Source organism: Danio aesculapii, chromosome 19 (genome assembly GCF_903798145.1).
Source record: "Danio aesculapii chromosome 19, fDanAes4.1, whole genome shotgun sequence".
NCBI classification, from domain to species: Eukaryota; Metazoa; Chordata; class Actinopteri; order Cypriniformes; family Danionidae; genus Danio; species Danio aesculapii.
The window spans coordinates 22,357,253-22,378,900 of NC_079453.1; the positions used below are offsets into that span (position 1 = coordinate 22,357,253).

General features: G+C 33.9%; 1 protein-coding gene across 1 annotated transcript in view; it reads left to right on the plus strand.

Annotated features, from left to right (window-relative positions):
• The first annotated feature begins 709 nt into the window (after positions 1–709).
• The window catches only part of LOC130246863 (fibrocystin-L-like), a 60,975-nt gene continuing 40,036 nt past the window's right edge, over positions 710–21,648 (plus strand). Inside the window, exons 1-30 of the mRNA XM_056480018.1 lie at positions 710–776; positions 922–999; positions 3,341–3,485; positions 3,846–3,954; positions 4,055–4,112; positions 4,220–4,310; positions 4,406–4,459; positions 4,771–4,838; positions 4,924–4,966; positions 5,055–5,125; positions 5,266–5,376; positions 6,271–6,360; positions 6,671–6,936; positions 8,010–8,104; positions 9,447–9,606; positions 9,747–9,882; positions 9,998–10,141; positions 13,071–13,225; positions 13,347–13,457; positions 14,501–14,659; positions 14,754–14,875; positions 14,986–15,134; positions 15,233–15,399; positions 16,975–17,110; positions 18,120–18,274; positions 18,652–18,774; positions 19,832–19,937; positions 20,026–20,133; positions 20,979–21,143; positions 21,389–21,510. Coding sequence (XP_056335993.1) covers positions 710–776; positions 922–999; positions 3,341–3,485; positions 3,846–3,954; positions 4,055–4,112; positions 4,220–4,310; positions 4,406–4,459; positions 4,771–4,838; positions 4,924–4,966; positions 5,055–5,125; positions 5,266–5,376; positions 6,271–6,360; positions 6,671–6,936; positions 8,010–8,104; positions 9,447–9,606; positions 9,747–9,882; positions 9,998–10,141; positions 13,071–13,225; positions 13,347–13,457; positions 14,501–14,659; positions 14,754–14,875; positions 14,986–15,134; positions 15,233–15,399; positions 16,975–17,110; positions 18,120–18,274; positions 18,652–18,774; positions 19,832–19,937; positions 20,026–20,133; positions 20,979–21,143; positions 21,389–21,510 — 3,564 coding nt within the window. The remainder of the gene's footprint in view (positions 777–921; positions 1,000–3,340; positions 3,486–3,845; positions 3,955–4,054; positions 4,113–4,219; positions 4,311–4,405; positions 4,460–4,770; positions 4,839–4,923; positions 4,967–5,054; positions 5,126–5,265; positions 5,377–6,270; positions 6,361–6,670; positions 6,937–8,009; positions 8,105–9,446; positions 9,607–9,746; positions 9,883–9,997; positions 10,142–13,070; positions 13,226–13,346; positions 13,458–14,500; positions 14,660–14,753; positions 14,876–14,985; positions 15,135–15,232; positions 15,400–16,974; positions 17,111–18,119; positions 18,275–18,651; positions 18,775–19,831; positions 19,938–20,025; positions 20,134–20,978; positions 21,144–21,388; positions 21,511–21,648) is intronic.

Sequence of the window (21,648 nt, forward strand, 5' to 3'; positions counted from 1 at the left end):
TGCTTCTAACTACAGCTCCAGAGGTGTAGTTGGAAACGTAAATTTGTCACAAAGTTTGTAAATGTTTGTTGGAGCGATGGATTTGGGAAACAACAAATCAACAAACTATGTTTGAAACAACAGAACTTCAGTTGCTATCAATGGTTTTCAGGAACACACCTATAGAGTGGGTTGGGTGCAGTAGGACGGGTGGGTTACATTTACATTCCCTTAAGTCAAAAAACGAATGTTGTGAACAATAGATCAATACCAGTAACTAATTAACATTTAAAAAGACATTATATAATAAAAAAAATCTTTAAAAAAAAGAGAATATTCTGGAAACCAAAAATCAGCATTCTCAAAACATTCTGGAAACAAAAGTTGTTAGCAGGGTATCCAAAGAGTGGGAGATCATTCAATTAACATGTGACATAACATTAGACCAAACTAATAGTATTCAGCAATGAAGAAATTTATTGAAAATTCAAATAAAATGTGATTTTCTTTCATAATGAGTCAGCAACCTAAAAAAAGAGCTACAATCATATGAGCCGTCATGATAAAAATGGCTGTCCTTTTACCCAAATACTAATCATTAATTTTAAATGTTAAATATTTTTGTAATGGATGTAAACTGTCAATACAAATTGTATGTGTATATTGTTTTTACAGAAAGGATACTTTAAGAGGCGTTGTTTTAAAGTGTGTGCACTGTGAGTCTTTCAGGATGAGGCATTTGCGCCTGCAGCTTCACCTGACACTCACTGTTGGCATTTTTCTGTGGAGTTCAGCAGGTAAGCACTGGATTTATTTATTTTAAATTATATATTAGGCTGCTGCAGTCATTCTTAGCATTTGCATACTTTCACATCACTGTTGTCACCAAATACGAACATATTTACACAATATGAAAACACTTACTAGTCTCCATTCTGACAGAGGCACAGAGAGTCGACAAACTGATGCCTAAATATGGAAGCCTCAATGGCGGGACAAGACTCACCATATGGGGTCAAGGTATTAAAAAATATTTATTTTTTTCAACATTCTGTTCTAATTGAGTACATTTTTGTTTTACAAACCCAGTTATTTAAAAGACATTTAGTGAAATGCAGTGCATTTTTTTTCTTTTATTCATTTTTAAAAACTTTAGTTTGTTCAAAGAAAATATCTACAGTGTTTTCAACTTGAAAGCATTCTTTAAATATATACACATTTTGTTTTTGATGGCTTCAAGAATCTCCTAAAGAATCGGGGCAGAGATTAAATTACAGGAAAAAAAATATATAAAAAAAATATATATATATATATATATATATATATAATACTCACATTTGAGATTAGGGTAGTGCGGTGGTCGTTGGTTCAAGCCCCGGCTGGGTCAGTAGGCAATTTCTGTGTGGAGTTTGCATATTCTCCCCGTATTCCCGTGGGTTTCCTCCGGGTGCTCCGGTTTCTCCCACAGTCCAAAGACATGCACTATAGGTGAATTGAATAAGCTAAATTGTCCGTAGTGTATGAGTGTAAATGTGAGAGTGTATGGGTTTCTTCCATTGTTGGGTTGTGGCTGGAAGAGCATCTGCTGCATAAAACATATGCTGGATAAGTTGGTGGTTCATTCCGCTGTGGCAGCCCCTGATTAATAAAGGGACTGAGCTGAAAAGAAAATGATTGAATGAATGAATATTCAGATTGAACAGCAAAGGGTTCTACAATTGTACAAATGGTACCAGATATCATAGAAAACACCTGTTGCTACCTCAGTAAATAATGCCCTGCTATTTTGTGGGCCACAGTACCTACAGTATAGGTTCTGCTGGTTATTAGTTGGTTGACCATAATATTACAGCTCTTTGGAGTAATACTGTAAAAGAATAAGATAAGCTAGAGACATCAGTCTGGGTAGAGCAAAGCAGGAAATCTGAGCAGAATGAGCATGACCTTTGAGCCCAGCTCAATAGCATTGCGTAAAAAAAATAAAAATAAAATAACACTTTATTTTGATGGTCCATTTGAGTATTAGCAGACTGTCTGCTTAATATTGGTTGACACTGCTCCTTTAACAGACATTTAACTGACTATAAGAAACTTTGCAAGTACATGTCAACATACACACATTAACCCCAACTCCAACCCAAATCTAACAGTCTGATAATCTAATGACAATTAGTCGCAATGTAACTTAAATTTAACAACAGACCATTAAAATAAAGTGTGACCAAAAAAAATCATGCCCCATAGGCTCAGGAGTACTTCAGAAAACCACTGTCAATTAACACAATCTACTGCTGCATCAAGAAATATTACCCATGGTGAAAGCTATACATTGGTTTTATGCAGTGATGCTGCTGGGCTCTCTGGGCCAGAGTTAGTCTTGAATTGTCAAAAAAATCGTTCAGTGGAAAAGTGTGCTGGATCAAATGTGTTGACGTTTCAACTTGTGTCTAGGGAATAATAAACAAAATCTAGAAGAAGAAAAAAAAACATGTCAACTTGTTTCTGGGAAAAACAGATGTCAAGTTCTAAGTCTTAAGCCCACTCCCAATTCTACGCCTTAGTCTTAGTCTCCCCATTCTCTTTTGCTTGGAGGTGTAGGGAAAAGTGCAAGACAGTGCTTTTTTTCTGGATTATACTACAAATGAAAGGGTATAGGAAATTGTTCTGATTACACCAGCTACAGGCTGCAAAAGCAATCAAGGAAACCCCCAAATGTGACATTTGATGTTCAGTACATCAGTTACTGTTGTAACTGATTTATTACATTTATTTATTACACTGATTTAACACATTACATGTGTTATAGTCATGATTTTTTTTTCTTCCAAACACAATTTTTAAAAATTGCTCAATTGTGCTAATAGTCCCTTATAATAACCCCTGCAAAACTATTCAACAACATATTTTTAATTTTGATAACATTACCCAGAATAGGCCATTCTGTCAGAAAATGGTGGTAGGAAATCAGTTTTATACAGCTTTTCTGGTATAACCTTGATGTTTTCTTGTGATTACGTCTATGAAGTTAGCTGAAGCATTGTAACATGTCAGTTTGACCAATTATGTTGCTTGTAAAACTTGCATGTAAAATGATTAGCATCCTTCCAAACAATCACACTTTGTAATGTAAGTAGTCTTCCAGCATTTCTGGAGAATGTTGTAGCCATCAAACCTAAAATTACTTAGCATTTACAGAATAAGATCTATGTAGTCAGTGAAACACTGGGGATATTTTATTGTGCCTTTGTTAATTAAATGAAGCTTTTATTCATATTTTCAGTTTATTCCATTTTACAATGTGTCACATCATTTTTTTGGAATCGCTTGTGAAATGTATCTAATAGACATTTTCTTTTCTCAGGTTTTGCGCAAGCCAGTCAGTTCAATCTCAATGCCAATGACCCAAACCTTGGCAACAAAGTCACACTGGTGTCCCCAACCAGATCTATTCCCTGTGATGTTGACAGAGATTCCTCTAACTCCAAGCAGATCATGTGTTACACAAGGTTATCAGTCAATCAATCAATCAATCAATCAATCAATCAATCAATCAATCAATCAATCAATCAATCAATCAATCAATCAATCAATCAATCAATCAATCAATCAATCAATCAATCAATCAATCTTAATAATAGGTAGGCGGTAAACCAGTAATAAATGGTGTGAACTGTTTAAGTGTTAAACTAAAGTGTTACCAATTATTGATATGATATTTAATATATTATATAACTAAAATAAGAAAATATATGTTTGCAATTTAACTAAAAAAATTACAAGCCAATAGTGATTTCATTCTGGCTTAATGTTATGAAATGTTATGGCTCATGTTTCTCAGAGAAATTATTGTGTTTCATCATGTTCAGAGCTCTGCCGGAAGATGATTATGGGGTGCGGGTCAGTGTGGATGGGGTGCCAATACCTTTCGGTAGCATTTGTAATGGAAACACATGGGATTACTGGTGCATATTCTATGTAAGATGGACTTCACTGTGCTTACTAAAAACAATAGTACATATTTCTCAAAACGTTACAGTTTATTTACCAAATAAAAATGCTCTGTATGTTTTTACAGAGCCGATCATTCCGTACACCCACCATCCAAAGTATTGGTCCACTCTCGGGTCCCCCAGGTGAATTATTACTACTATGTTTCTGTTACTTGTCATTACTCTATAATTGATCAAATGATACCTTTTATTAAACAATAATAAAAACTAATCAAATGCATGAATTTTAGGGACTGTGGTGACAATGCGAGGAAGAATTTTTACCAATGTGTATGGAAGTATGAGCACAAGTTCCAATGGCCTGGATGTAAAACTTTCAAGGTCCCAAAATATTTATTTATATATTAATATTTATTTATATACAAATTATATGAGGAGGCATGAGGTGTGCTTGAAACTGTATTTTATTTGAACAGAGCTTACATGGGAGGCATGCCCTGTGAATTTTTAAAACCCAACTCAGAGGAAAAGTAAGTTTATCACAGTTATGATGACAATAAATATATCTATCTATCTATCTATCTATCTATCTATCTATCTATCTATCTATCTATCTATCTATCTATCTATCTATCTGTCTGTCTATCTGTCTGTCTGTCTGTCTGTCTGTCTGTCTGTCTGTCTGTCTGTATATATATATATATATATATATATATATATATATATATATATATATATATATATATATATATATATATATATATATATATATATATATATATATATTTAATAATAATAATTTAGTTTAATTTAATATTTTTTTATATTTTTGTCTTGTCAGGTATGGCCTCAATTTGGATAATGGCGAATGGGGATACATGAGCTGTAAGATGACTGGAACATATATTGGTGAGGATACATCCTTATTAAATGTTCAGTAATTATTCACTCAATAGACTTTTGTTGGATTTAACATCTTTGCTTTGTTTTTCAGGACATCACAACTTCAGTTATATTGTCAGTGGTGAATATGGGAGGTCAGATAAGTTTAATTTTACTTTACTAAATTTGACAATAAAGTCTGCATGCTAGGTTGAAGCTACAAACACTTGGCTTAATTAACAGGAGCTTGCCAGATTTTGGAGTTTTCAGCATCTCAGCATTAAACAAGCTTGCCATGTTCCAGACTTACGCAGGTATGAATAATTGTTTATTCATTCATTCATTTTCCTTTGGCTAAGTCCCTTTATAACAATTCTTCTTCTTAACTAATTCGAGAACTTACTCTGACAACATCAGTTAGTTTTGAAAAACGTGCCTTGTTGGTCTGTTTCAGAGGTGACAAGGGTTTCTCCATCTGAGGGCAGCATGTTGGGCGGCACATTACTGACCATTCAGGGACAATACTTTGATGAGACTGATCAGACAGCTATGGTGTTAGTAGGAGGTAACATGATGCACTGTTGTTAAATTTCTGACCACTGACTATGACCCAGTTGCCTTGCCATTACAGTTTAGTGCATAGCAACGTTTCTCAGACGTTTTTCAGGTTAACTAGGCAGGTTAGGGTAAGTTATTGTATAACAATGGTTTGTTCTGTAGACAATAGAAAAAATATATTGCTTAAAGGGGCTAATAATTTTGACCTTAAAATGTTTTTAAAAAAAATGAAAACTACTTTTATTCTAGCCAAAATTAAACAAATAAGACTTTCTCCAGCAGGAAAAATATTATCAGACATACTGTGAAACATCACAGGAAATATTTAGGAAATATTTAGATAATTTGGGAAATATTTAAAAAAGAAAAAAAAATTAATAAATCAAAGGGGGCTAAAAATTCAGACTTGGGCTGTTGGCAACTGCTGACTTGTTGCCCAGATAGCCGGAGAAACTGACATTTCCTTACAAGATCTGGTGTCAATACAATACAATAACAATACAATGTTTAGTTTCAGTAATTTCACTTGAATGGCATGGAAATTATGTATTTTAATAACTGACTAATAACATTTGTATTCCTATCCAATGAAATTCCTGAAGAAAACAAAAAATTGGACATTAAAATGTAAGAGAGAGAAAATAAAATGTTGGATGGCATTTTTTGCATCTCAATTTTGTATGTACACTTTTACAGATGCTAGGTTACAGTACTTGACTATTAACTATTAACTGAAAACTCAACCGTAGGGATAAATGTTCAAAACATAATAGCGCAGCCTTAACCTAATTGTTGGGATGTGCATATTTTACCCAAATCTGGATTGAAATAACTGATTTGTTATTAGCATTATTTGGATTGTGTGTTGTATTTAATATGTATATGTATTTTTCCCCCTTAGGTCGCGAGTGTCAGATTCGCAGCATATCAAATAAGAAGATTGTCTGTGTAACTCCTGGTTATGAAAGAAGAAATACGACAGTGTTTCCGGGTAAGAGCTTTATCTGAGGCCAGCTCTCTTATAGTGATGTAATATTACTGTAACTATCTGTGTTTAGTCCTGGCATGATTCCATCACGGTGAAAAAGACCATTACATAGCTGACTATAAGTGAACTCTAATTTCAACAATCACTTTGTATTTCATCCATTCCATAAATCTATCTAAATTAGATTACTTTGAATAAAGCATACAGGTATTGAACATTATTTAATATTCTATTTCAATATTGGTCTATTAGTAGTGTAGGTCTTCTCTACTATATACTGTATTTAAAATGAACATTATTATCATCTTTGTAGGTGGCAGAGGCATTAAAATGGAGAAATGGGATATCTCTTACCTAAACAATCTAGAGGATGTCCTGAAGTACAGTTCCAATATGTCTGGATATTCTGTCCAGTGGGGGGATTCTCTGTCCTATGCGTGGCCCAATGGATTTCGTTCTTTTGTAGCACGACTGAGTGGTTTCTTTGTTCCATTGGAGACTGACAATTACTATTTCCGAATCACATCAGTAGGTCGATGCCAGCTATATTTCAGCAAAACTGGTCTTCCCCAGGACAAGGTGCGTTTTTAAATTAACAATTTCAGCAGTTATCAATGTAAGCAATTAAGTAGAGATTAGAAGCTCATTTCAAAATATCGTCACCAATAGACCTAAATTCAAATCAGTGTTATATATATGCATGTTATGTATTGAAATTTATTGTGATGCTTTTTTTTTTTTTGCAAAGTAATATAAAAACATATCTACTGATAAACTGTAGTTTTCCCCTTTTGCCATATAATTACTCACCCTCTGACTATTCAAGATTTCTGTGATTTAAAAGAATTATAGAAGATTTTTACCTGAATCTGTGGTTCTTTGTGATTCTTATAATAAGTCAATGCTTACCATCCTTTTGAGAACCCAAAAAGCATATACAAGCAAAACAAAATTAACACCCAAAATGATTGTGTTTATAATGACAGCACAAGTGTCCATACAAATAATGACATATACTGTAAGTGGGTGCAAACTCACATGTACGCTTGCGCTATTTGTTCAGAACAGGACAGAAAAGAAAAACATTTTACACTGTATAATGTTCTTCATCATGCAACAGGATGCTTGTGTTTCAGATTTGACTTGTTTTTTCAATAATCTGTACCTGACCTGAATCAACCTTAATCATTTGTTACCCAGAGCCAAAAAATATATATATTACTTCCAATTTGAGCTGATATCAATGGCATTTAGCTTATTTTCAACCTCAACTGGACCCAGATGTAAATTCATTTGACCCTGTTGCAGCCCAACTGTCAGTATGGAAAAATCCTGATGTCCTGCTGACTGATTTGCTTCATTTATGTACTTATTTATGACAAGGCATCTTTAAATGATTGCCTCTGCGGCAAGTTATAAAGTTTTACTTTATAAGACCTCGATGTATTCTTAAGAGCCACATTTTATTCTTGTTTTGCATGTATTTATGAATCTTTTATTACTTTTGGACTCTCAAAAGGTAACCATTAGTTTATTTATTTATTTTTTATTATCACCTCCACAATTAGACATTGTTAATGCCATATTTTTCCCCCTATAAAATACAATGTAACAAAATGCATTTTTTACACCTGGTCACTTTTTTCTTTCAGGTCATGATTGCATCTCAGCCTTATTACTACTATACAAGTTTCTATGGCTATAGTAGTCAAAAGTCTGAGGTCATGCGCTTGGAAAAGTTAAAACCGTAAGTGAAGGTTTTCAAACACAATAATCAGAAACTCACATGATCTTGTTTTTTTATTTTTATAATTGTTTCATAATCCACATTTACTATACAGTATTTTCCAGTAACAAAAGTCAAAATTATATTGTGGAGAGAAGCAACACAAGTAGCATTGGTAAATAAGAGTGCTTTCACACTTGTTCAGCTGAATAGTCTAGCTGCTGTGCGTTCAAACTTGAACCTGGTACAAATGAACCTTCTAAATTACATTTCATAATGGGCAATATGCACGGCAAGTGTTTTCAGTCACCAGTAAACTTCCGGTGAAATGTTGATGTGACTATTTTCGGTTTACAACATTCATTCATTCATTTTCCTTCCTTTTAGTCTCTTTATTCTTCAGGGGTCGCCACAGTGGAATGAACCGCCTTATTCAGTATATGTTTTACACAGCGGATGCCCTTCCAGCTGACAATTTAGTTTATTCAATTCACCTATGCCTAATGTCTTTGGAGTGTGGGAAAAACTGGAGCACCCAGAGAAAACCAACGCTAACACACAGAGAACATGCAAACTCCACACAGAAATGCCAATTGACCCAGCAGGCACTCGAATCAGTGACTTTCTTGCTGTGAGGCAACAATGCTAACCACTGAGCCACCGAGTCACCAACAATATTGATAATTTTATTTAAATAAAACATTAACAGTCTGTTAAATAGACTTGAGCATTCTTTTAGTTGTCATAAAATGAGATAAAAGGCCATTTAAATGCAAGTATCATCATGATGAGCAGGTGAGCACTGAAACTTCATTGAAAATACTGTGGTAAAATTAACTTTCATTTCCAAATTATTTTAAAGACATGGTGCAGAACATCTGAATTTAATTCAGTGCTTCTTGTCCGGTATGAGAGCCACTTCATATTGTTTCTCAATCAAGCAGTGAAGATCATTGATTTTTTTACCAACTAGAACTTAAGTGTGGCAATTTTATAATGGCATAATTGGAAGTGCATGAGCTGGCATATACAAAATGAAACGTCCCTGTGCATAGAGCAAATTTCTTTTAGAAAAAAATGTATTGTAAAAAAGGCTACCAATTGCCTTAAATAAAACAAGGTGTACAGTGTAAACACATACACATTTTACATCAATTGTAAATACATTAATACAACTATTGACATGCCTCTTATTTGGCATCAATCAAAATGGGAATGTGCTTTGCACGTCTTGATGTTAACCCTATATAAGTTGTAATCTCACATTTCAGATCAACTTAACTTACATTGATTAACTTACATTCTGGAAAATAAGGTATCTTAAACCTTTTTTTCAACTGAAAATTCTCTTAATGTGCTACAGGTACTACATTGAGGTTCTTGTGCAGGGATATGCAGGATCAGCATCAGTAGATGTGGGCTTTTTCAAAGAGATCAGCCCATTTACAGCCCAGCAGGCAGTCGAAGCTGTCAATGAGAAACAGCAGATTAACACATACTACACTATACTACCAGAAAAACAGGTTAGTTCAAATATCATCTAATATAGAGGGATGGCTGACAAGTTCATTTTCTGCATTGTTTCTGCACAAGCTCAGTAGGTCTCATGGATGAACTCCTCTATATGTACAGTATACTGTATGAACATTATTGTTTTTTTTAGGTGGTTAATTTTAAAGGATGGAAGCCAGAAAGTGCCATCAGAGAAGTTCAGATTTTGAGATTCAGCAGTGCATGTTTTTCTCTGAACACCTGTGAAATCACATACTACCAACTTGCATATGGAAATCTTACAACAGGTAGTTCTCAAACGAATATGTGTTCAAAGAAGCCAAACCCCAAATTTATTCTGATATTTTTTTTTGTGTTCACTCTTTATCTCCATGTTTAATGCAATTGCTTTTCTTGCTGCAGGGCCGATTCCAGTTAGTGCTTCTGCGATGGATTTGCAGAATGCTCTGAATGACTTGTGGACTATTAAACCAGACAGCGTTACAGTAACAAAGCAGGAACTGGACACTGAGTCGGTGTACAATGTGACATTCAACTCTAAAAGAGGTGAACTTAAAATAATAATAATAATTCATTGACTAAATTCTCTGGCTTCTGACAATAAAACATATGTGCTTTAATATTTCATTCACTTGAGTAATTGCCTATACTAAGGCTGTGTTTATGATACAAGTGTGTTTTTATTTTAAATGGCGTTTACTGCATTTCAGGCAAATAATCTCCATCCACAAAATGCAGCGTGCATGATATGACGATTGATGTTCACTGGTCATTCACATATTTTTCCAGCATTCATACTAGACTTCTAGCAGTTGTGTAATCACTGATCATACCAGACCAGAGGCTTGACGAAATAGAGAATGATATACAATATTCCAGAAGACCACTCAGACAGAGAGATTGTGGATAGTTCGGCCTACAATGCTTCAATTTGTGGGTCAAAGATGTTGTAGTAGTGTGAATGCCTGACAAAACAATACATTTAAAGGGCCATGAAACCCTTCTTGTCTCAGCAGGGTGTTTTCACACCTGTAGTATGAAAAACGTCAGGAACGTGGGTGAGTCCAGCTCTGCTTAGGTGGGAGTGTCTAGTGGCGAAAGAGGGAAGGGTTTGCATAAAAATGGGAGTTTTCAGTTCAAGCATGCGCTGATTTTTAGAGGCAAAACAACACGCAGACGCAGGAGAGAAAGACAGTGACTGTGTTTACATGGACAGTAATCAAATTTTTTGGCAAATCATTAATTTGTCGAGTGCAGTTCAGCACTTTCACTTTCATTCAGGAAAATTTCATGCATGCCCCAATGACAAACAAAATATTGGATGCGAGGAACTGCTGAAAGAGTGTTGTTTTAATGGAATGTTTGATACCGCACGGCGAATGGGAGAAAAAAAAAACTCTGCATTTCTTTGTAACTTAGAACTTCTTTGTAAAGTCAGAAAGCCATGTGTGTATAGACTGTCCTGTCACAAAATGCGGTGAAAATCCTACACGACGGTAATAGTTTGATTAAGGTGTTTTGCATGTTTACATTCGGAGAGCAGCATTTACAGACGCTATTTCAGTCCATAATATTGTAGTGATATTAACATACTGAAAACTTAGTAACTAAATCATTTTGACTGAGGTATGTCTTTAAAAACTGAAAGAGTACTGCTGACCATACTAACTAACTTTGCCTCTGAATAAACATAAACAAAGAACACTGATCATTCAGTTACCAAATCTGTAGAGACAGGACAATCAACACCAACTGGAACAGTTTTTTTTACCATTGCCAAATGCGAAAAGCTCTCGGGTGAAAAATGTACCTTACAAACATATTTTTGTCGCATGTTAGCAGACCACTGTAATCCTCACATGAGTCCAGCTGCGCTCTCAAAGCGGAAAATTGAAAACAAAACCTTTGTTGCAGCACATTTATAAATGCAACACTGATGACCCGTGTCTCCAAACAATTCTTCTTCTTGCACTTGTTTGAATTACGGTTGGCAACACGACGTGGTGTCTCTCTGCTGTCTGAAAACTGTAATAGGTAAAAACAGTCTTCGAAGCTATCATGAATATTAATGAAGTTGCACCTCTATTGTTATACAATAGAGCACGCTGATTGGCGGTCTGGAAAGACTTGAAAGTCTTTTATTCATGAATTAATGCTGAAAGCTCAAAGACGTCACTTTGTACTTGTAAGTACAGATGTCTACATGCTGGACTGCACACAAGGATCTCATGGTCGTGACGTAGCTTCAAAATTTGAACAAATTTGCTCAAAAAAAGGCAAAAACAATCAATTTTCACTTTTGAGTGAAATATATGTGTCCTAATAGTGTTTTTAGTGTCGTAAATGACTGTCAACATCTCAAAAAATGTGTTTTAGTGTTTTGTGTTTTAAAATGAAAATGCACTGGTGTAAATGGCAGCTAGATGCCATACTTGGTAAACAAGGCAAACTAGCTTAAAACCACAATACTATAAAAATGCTGATGGGAGTAAAAAGTTCTATGGCCGATCTATCAAGAATGTGCAAATCGAAAAAGCAGCAGTTTATGACCATGCAATTTACTATGTGAGAAATAATGTGGCTGTGGAATTAACATGTTCAGATAACGTCATCTTCTGGCTTTTCAAATAAATTTACAGTAGTGAAGAAGCTTTTGTCCTTCTGTTTTAGCCATTTCTATAATAGCAGCAAATTGACTACCACATGCCTTTTAATTAAAAATATACTCTGTTTTAAATAAATTATTTTTGATTATTTTTAATAATTGATTATTTTTGAGTTTTGATGCAAGGTGGATGTGATTTTGCCAAGTAGGATGTGATCGAATGGACCACTGACTGAAAGTACCCCTGCTCAAAAATGTAATCCATACCTAATCCCTGCCCTTAAACCTAAAATCCTAACTGTAAACTTTATCCAAAATCAGAAGGGATAAACATTTGGACAACAACGATGTAGAAGAACATAGCTCTAACTGTAAACCTGAACTTAACATCAACTGTAAACTTATCCCTCAAATTTGATTGACTGAGTATCAATTATGTTGATGTATTCTACATGGTGAAATAGCATTAACCGCTGAAGCAAGATGTTAGTAAATCTGGCCCACTACTACTACGACTACTAATTATAATATTAATAATAAAACTAATAACAATAATTTTTAGCAAGAAATCAACATTTTCATATGCACGTTTTTATTTTTTTTTTAAGTAAAATAAGTTGAGATATAATTTATGGTGAAATATATACATTTATAGCTATTGCAGTATTTTCATTGTACACTTTTACAGTAAAATAGTGTTCTCAATTTAACAATTTATCATGCCTTGAAATGTGTGTATGTGGATCTGTCTTGTGCTTAAATCTTTTTTGGTACAGTTTATATTTTTAAAAGTTGATATTGCTTGTGAAGTATACCATTTTTAAAAGTATTTTGGAGTATGTGTTCTGACATTTTTGGAAATGATCTTAGGTGACTTTGAAGATATTGACTACCTGATCATGGACTCAGATACAAACATCACAGTAACTGAAGCTGTAAAAGGGAAGGCCAGCATGGAGACTTTCACACTGCTGTGGGCAGGAGTTCCATCCCTCCCTCTGCCATTCAATGCTTCTGAAACTGAGGTTTATCTTTGGTTTATTAGCCTTTATGTTATTGTTTAAAAAATATTCTCAATGCTTTTTTCTCCAAAGTTTCTTTTTTACATGATAGGTTACATCTCAGTTTTTTTTATGTCTTTTAAAGGTGCATTCAGCACTAGATATGATGATCACCGCTAAATGTCCGGCAGAGATTCCAACTGCTGAGAACAGCAACGTGAAATTTTTCAGAGATTATGAGACGGCCAGCACATGGGTAAGCAAACTTGCAAATGCAGATGATCATATGTGCTCTTCATATATTTTACACATGAAAATTTTCCGTAACTACTTAAGTTATATTGAAGTCAACTTTTTAAAAAACATCAGTGCACTAATGTCACCACAAGTCAAAAGGTTTTTGGAGTTGGGGACATGTTTGTATGTAACTGGGCTAATTAAAATTGCTAAATTTTATGTAAAATTCTATCTGATAAGTTTGTTTCTTCTTTATTCTTCTTAAATATTTGCTGTGATAACGTTAGAAAGGGTTGTAGTTTAATTTAGTAGAAATTGCTGCCATATAATGGAAATAGGGGTGTATCGATACACCATGCCACAAATCGGTACGGTTCACGCTATCAGGTGTGGCTATTAGTGGCTAATTCGGATGAATTTGTACCATCTAATTCAAAAAATTTTGTACGATTTGCTCATCACCCAATTATGGTTGTGTTTAGTGGAGGGCTTGGGTGCCACGCCTCCTTTTTAAAATCGTGCATTTTCATACGACTGAACTCGTACAAATTCGTATTAATTAGCCACTAAACTAACAAAACGTAAAATACTTACATTTTCTCATGAGATCAGGGTGGAGTACCAGGCTTCATATCCTAGGGAACGTATCGAATTTTGTTGTTGTTGTTTGTTTTTTTGGTTTGAATATCGTTACACCCCTGGAAAATAAGTAGAAAACACTTAAAATAAACTTTGGAAATTCAACAATAGCCTACTATTGGAAGTGTTTAAAATTTGTGCAGGAATATCAAATTGTATTATTCCTGCTGTTTGTGTATAATGTAGGGCATTTTGTATAAATATTTGAACTGAATTACAGTTAAAGGTAAAATCTTGTCTAGAGCCACAAATTAGCCACCAGCCCTGGCAATGAGCATTCTAGTGATTATAGATCAGTGGTTGAAATATTCCTTTAATAAATTCTGCAAAATAAAACATTACAAAGTTTTATCACGGTAAACAATATTTTGTTCAACACCTGAGCTTTTACCGGCTTATAGAGTTTTTTCATTTCTAAAGCAGTTTTCAGGTGAACTAAGCCGCAGAGGAGTCCAGGTTAGTGATTCAGAGGCTTTCTGTGGACGCTGGTCTCTAAAAAACCCTGAGATTCTCTTCAGGTACTATGACACTTCATCATCTGGAGCGATCTATAGTCCAATTCTGCTACAAACATATGGCACTGTAAGCACCACAAGTCATCCTAACTAAATATATATATATATATATATATTTAAAGACAAAAGTATATTAAATACTATACTTATTTAAATTCTAGCTCTGTTTGGCCTACAAAGGACATCTGAGAAATGAATTGGGAGTATTCTTCAGTTATGAAACAGCAAATACATACCAGGAGGAAAACATACGTGTTTCTGTTTCGTTTGACTCAACCGAAAAGTAAGTTTAAACTCCTGAAATAAACTAGCCTAGGATGTATCTTTATTAGTCAACTACATGTAGTCTTATTAACTACACTTATAAAGTAATATCCACTTTGTCATTGTCAGGTGGAACTACCAGTGTGTGGATCTCTTGGAGTCCATACAGGCTAAGTTTGAAGGCTCCAAGTACAAACTTCTACAGCTCAGTGTGTATGGAGTGGCTGATTATTTCATTGATGCTGTTCACATTGGACGTTCAGCTACAGATCCTTATGGTGAATAAGATGTTTTTATTTTTTCATCAGTGAAATATATATTTTGGAACAGTCCTTTTTATTAAAATATGTTGGGTTTTCTCTCTCCACATGTTTAGTTATACTCCATAGAAGAAGACCACCTGCTCTTGCCAGTTCAGGGCTTTTCCTTTCAAACATCGCCGTGACAAAACAAACAAATTCTTCCCAAATCAGCTATGAGATCACAGCGACTCCTTACAACTGTGGTTTTGGTGTTCCACTCTTAGAAATAGGCTTCCTGCAGGTGAGTTAAATTTGAAATCATTCTGTTTTGAAGGACTGAAGTTCCTGATTTCTCTAATGAGAAGTATGGTTGGCAGGGCCAGACAAAATATGCAGACTTTTTTTTTTTTTGCTGTTTCTGAGCAGATATTTATAAAAAATCAGTAGATTGATGCGGAATGATTTTGAGAGTATAGGAGCTGAAAACCCATAAAACATACATAAGATAAACATGAAAACATGTAATAAAATAAATACAATCAAAACTATTTAGAATCAGTTGTTTGGTAAACAAAGCTACAGTTCTCTTACTCTCTCTCAAAGCTATAATACACCCACTAAAAGAAAGAAAATATTACAAAATATATTGTACCTTATTTATTTAAACATTTGCATATTATTCAATAACATTATTGATATTGATATAATTAATATAAAATCTGAATAAATATACAGTTGAAGTCTTACTATTAGTTGAAATTATTTGCCCCTGTTTATTTTTTCCCCAATTTCTGTTTACTGAGAGAAGATTTGTTCAACACATTTCTAAACATAATAGTTTTAGTAACTCATTTCTAATAACTGATTTATTTTATCTTTGCCAGTCAGTAAATAATATTTTACTAGATATTTTTCAGGATACTTATATACAGCTTAAAGTGACATTTAAAGGCTTAACTAGGTTAATTAGGTTAACTTAGCAGGTTAGGGTAATAAGGCAACTTATTGTATAACGTTGGTTTGTTCTGTAGACTATCGGAAAACAAAATAGCATAAGGGGACAAATACTATTGACTTTAAATGGTTTAAAAAAAATTTAAACTGCTTTTGTTCTAGCCAAAATAAAGACTTTCTCCAGAAGAAATACTGTGAAAATTTCCTTGCACTGTTAAACATCATTTGGGAAATACTTAAAAAAGAAAAATTAAAGATTTTAAAAAAATATGTTTTGAAAATTAAAGGGGGCTAATAATTCTGACTTCAACTGTTTATTTACAGAAATTTACAGTGGTAAATAATAATAATAAAAAAAACTGAATTATGTTTCCTCAGGATTTATATACTTTCTTCACCAAGTTGAATATACTGTTTCTGCTAAAAGTTTTTTTTGTAATGACCCCACAATGTACAAAAGATCTGTAAAAAATGCTGTAAAATTTACTGTATTACTGGCAATTTTAGTTACCTGTAATACTGTAAAATTTACAAATGCACTGTAAATTAACAATTACAATTGTGCTGTAGTTTAGCAGTACAGCACACTGTAAACTAGTACAGCACAATTGTTCATTTACAGTGCGCTTGTAAATTTTAGACATTTTTTCTTTAAGTATAGTTAAAGGTTTTTTGTACACTGTGTGTAACTATTAGCAGATACAGAATATTCAACTTAGTGAAGAATGCATATACTCATCTGGTATTTTCAGGCATTCATGTCACAATTTGAATTTTAGGTTAAACTTGTGTGATTCTTGTTGAGCTGGAGTAAACCATCACATTACACTGCAAAAAAAAAAAAAAAAAATGCTTTTCTTACTTAGAGAGAGGCCTAAGCCTTCCATATACTCAATCTTTGGTCTTAATTTGTGTCCAACAGAAGATGACAAACAGCACAGGTGACCTTCTGATTCAAAGCCAAGGGAACGCCACAGTGACTGTTATGCGTCCACAGAAAGCCAGTCCTCCTCTTACAGGGACCTTTGACGTTGAGTTCTTTGGTCGACATGTTGAAGGTTAGCATACTGGTTGTTTATCTGTTGCTTTCCTTTGTTGTTGCATCACCATGCAAGTTAGTGTATGAGATTTATTATTGCTGCACAACATTTACTTGATGTGGGATACAGTTAATCATGTTTCAGTTCTGAAATTAAATAATTGTTTCACTCAAAAATGAAAATTCTGTTATTAATTACTCACCTTCATGACTTTCAACCACCTGAGACCTTCGCTTTATCACCAAATCAAAAATGAAGATTTTTAGAAGAAATCCTAGAGCTCTCTTCCTCCATAGAAAGCAGCAGTCCAGAAACATTCAAAGTCCATAAAGGAACCAAAAACATTGTTAAAACATTCCATTATATGAAAAATGACTTTATTCGCCTAGTCTCTTTGCCAGATCAGATAAAGGTGTGCATTTAATATGACAATACACCAATTGAGTGTTGTGCTTCTCTACTTGTAGTCAACACGCACCATGCAACCAGATGTGGAAGAGAAAATATATGCAAACAAAGTCTGATTTACAGTCTGATTAACCACTGAAATCACAGGGAATGTTTTGATGTTTTTGATTTCTTTGCTGGATTTTAAATATCTTGTCACAATTATCTGTGGATATGTGGAGGATGAGAAAGCTCTCAGATTTAAAATTTAAAATATCTAAAATAAAATATTTTAATTTGTCATCTAAAATATTTTAATTTGTCATATATGCTAATAAAATCATTTACTGTACAATACAATATTTTCAATATTTACTGTATTTTTGGTGCACAAAATTGTTCTTGGAGCTTCGTGTGATTACAGTTGAACCACTGAAGGGACACCTTGACAATGTAGTTGGTTCCTTTTCTGGACTTTGAATGTCTCGTGACAATTATCTGTGGGTCTGTGGAGCATGAGAGAGCTCTCGGATATCATCTAAAATATCTTAATTTGTCTTCTGAATTAATCATGTAGTATATTTCAACCTCTCAAAAGTGGTTTAACTGGTTTTTCATGTGTGGTGTGTGTTTTCTCCAGGTCTGGCAATAGACATCAGTGCTGCAGATCTGCAGTATGCTCTACAGGGGATCCCAGAGCTCGGCCAGCTGCAGGTGCAGAGAACTGGAAACTGTAGAGGATACACCTGGAACATCCAGTGGCTCACAATTCCTGGAAACCAGCCTCTGATAAAGGCAAGAAAAAGTAAATTGGGGTTCCCTAAATGTAGGAGGAACCACTCATAAGAAATGTCAACAGAAATTTTAAACAAATATTCTCACATTTTAAACGATATACTTAAAATTAATTACTATGTCAGCCTAAATATATTAGCAACCCACTTTTACCTGAGATGCACCATACAGCCCCTGATGATAGTATTAGTTGTAGTATTTAATTACAATATTACTATAGCGTATTTGGATCAGAAAAGTGAAGCCTTTGTCAGCAAATAAGATTTCAAATCTTGGGTTGTTAGTGTCTTTAATGACTCACAGTAATAGTCTTTAATGACTTATGTAAATGTACATTTCTTCTGTATGAATTACACATTTTTGACAATGTTTACCAGATCAATGCTTCCAATGTGATTGGTGTGAACCCATTGGTGACATCACAGGAGGTTGAGCAAGGAGGCCTCTTCAAACAAAGAATTATGGGAGACTTTCTGCGTGTGCCTTCAAATAAACCACAGGTGCATTTTTTACCCATTGCTTTTAATACAGTGGTTACTGTATTCTTGTGCAATGCATTGACCATATACTATACTGTATAGCAGTTTGTTTTAAAGGCTCCTCCACATAATAGTGCTTAGGGTAAAAAAAAAAAAATCTCACAATGTTTATTTGTTAAACGAGATATATATAATCTTACTTTATTTTAAATTATTTTACTTATTATTTCTTTAACAATTAGTAAAATTAAAGAAAGAGTCTGTAATAAATTAATGCTGGAAGCACAGTTGGCTTTTGAATAAAATGACAAAAATATAATTAACCAAGTCTTGAAACAATACCAGTTGTGATACATTTGTTTAGGAAGTCTACTGACCAAGATTATTATATTTTTGCATTTTAAATTATAATTCTTTTAATAATATTTTAAACATTTTGTCAGTCTAGTTTAGCAGAGATAACAAAGCACGTCCAGTTTTGACCAGAGCAAAGTTTAGTGTTTGCACAACTTACATTAACTAAGCAAACCTCTTAGTAATAATATAAAAATAAACAAGACTAACTCCAAAAGCATATAAATGCAATGAATTAAAGTAAAGATTATGAAGGATAAATACAAACTTCTTTAAATGAAAGTTTACTGTATGTGGCAACACATGCCTAGTTTATTTTTTTAGGCAAATAAATAAAAGATAGAACATATGTTTTACCACATTTATATAGGATATCTATATTTTGTATGTAATAATGCTCTGGGCTGGTGTGTTTGGCTGTGAAAGCTCATCTACTAGTACTTCTGTAAACAGCCACAGGTCTGATTGATTTTCCACCACAGAATGACTGCTTATTAATTAATTTATTTTTTTTTGGAAAATTATTATATTATTTTAATTAGTTTAAGCTATTAGTTTCATTTAGTTTTTTTATATTCAATATTATTTAAAAAAAAAATTCAGTTAAGAAAAATGTTTTGACCATTAGTTTCATTCTTGGTTTTAGTTTTAGTTTACTACCTTTTTATTGACAGAGGAGTATATTCATGTGCTCATTTATTTATTTATTTATTTTTTTTTTCAGGTGGAAGTTTTCATCAACGGTATCCCATCATGGTGTTCAGGTGACTGTGGTTTCACCTGGAGTGAGTCAAAGACCCCAACAGTGACTGGGGTTTCTCCTACAGAAGGTGGAATAAATGACTAATATGGACATAAAAGCTATTACCACCATTCATGATTATTTTGTTGGTTTATTTCTATGAACTCGCATTTCAGGATCCAGCAGTCTGGGAACAGTACTTACAATAACTGGATCTGGTTTTGATGGTGGAAATGTCACTGTAAAAACTGGAGATGTGGGATGCTCTGTTCTACAGGTCACCAGTAAGCTAAAACACAGACATGTCTAAAAATACTTTTTTCTCAGATGACAAGCTGCGTTCAGAAGGCATGTCATGTCATTATTGGTCATCATTTGTCAAAAAATATGAACATTTTTTTCTCACTTATTTTGTTCTATCTGTATGACTTTCTTCTGTAAAACACTTGGTCAGACATTTTAAGACTTTCCTTTCAATTACCATTTATTGATCCAGAGGTTATAATATTTAACTAAACAATTAAACTAAAACATTTCAAGGTTACCCTGTTCCCTGACAAGGAAACAACATGCTATTATGTTATGGGAATGTCTGAATCATTGCGTAACACAGTCCATTGTTTATTCTCCTGGTCATATGATATTGCAAACCAAATGAAAGTTTAAATAAGTTTATGAAGTGAAACCTGAGAACAGCATTATCAGCTTAAACTGTTTAATGAAGCTGCACACACACACAATGAAAGTGATTGATGCATTGTCTTATTCATAAACTGTATACACATATTTTATTTATATAATGCACGCGATGATACTTTTAACTTTCTCTGATTGTCTTGTATTTTGCATGCAGGAGGCCCACAAGTCCCAGTTCATTACATGGGCTAGGGCTTAAAACACAGATTGCCCTTAAAACTCATGAGTGGTAGTAGGGAAGCATTGTCTCTTAATTGACGAGATATCTTGTCAATGACGAGATGAAATTTATAAGCTATTACACCTCAGAACAATGTTTTATGTGTATTTTTTAATTATTTTTTGTGGCAAGTATCTGTAATAAGCAGGATAAAGTATGTCTAGGCGGTTGTTAACGAAGAATAAACATCTAATCAATATTTCTGTATTTCAGATACAACTATAACCTGCCAGGTGGGTCCTGCTATAGAAGGTGTACAGCCGGTCTCTCTGAGTTTCTCTGTGCTGGGAAATGCCAGATTTCAGAATAACATCAGCTTTAACTTTACACACTTGTTAGGAGTGACTTCTATTAACCCCACAACAGGAAGTGTGGCAGGTACAGTATATGTACAATTATTTAGAATTTGATCCATCCTTCACTCCATCCGTCCACCCGTCCATCTATCCACCCAATGATTGCCTTGCTTGTTGTTTAATTTTTATTTTTTATAATTATTTTCAATTCAAAATATCCTAAATAATTTGGACACACACATTACTTCCATTAAAAAACTACTTGCCAGAGTTATCCCACAATCTATTATGATTAATTCTTTATTCATGTTCTGCATGTCTGCACAGGAGGCACAGTTCTGACAGTGTCAGGCTATGGATTCAGTAACGATATTGCTGTCATCATTGGCTCTCAACCATGTAACATTCTAGAAGTGGAACTTTTCCAGCTGAGATGCATAGTTCCTGCTGTAAGTAAAGAGTAATGTCTGTATCTTTTCAGGAATGGACATTGTTATTATAGTTAAGCTTGAAATTAGATGTGTGTAATGGGGAAATATTAAAAAAGGTATTTTATTTTAGCTACAGTAGGTTTTGGAAAACATTAG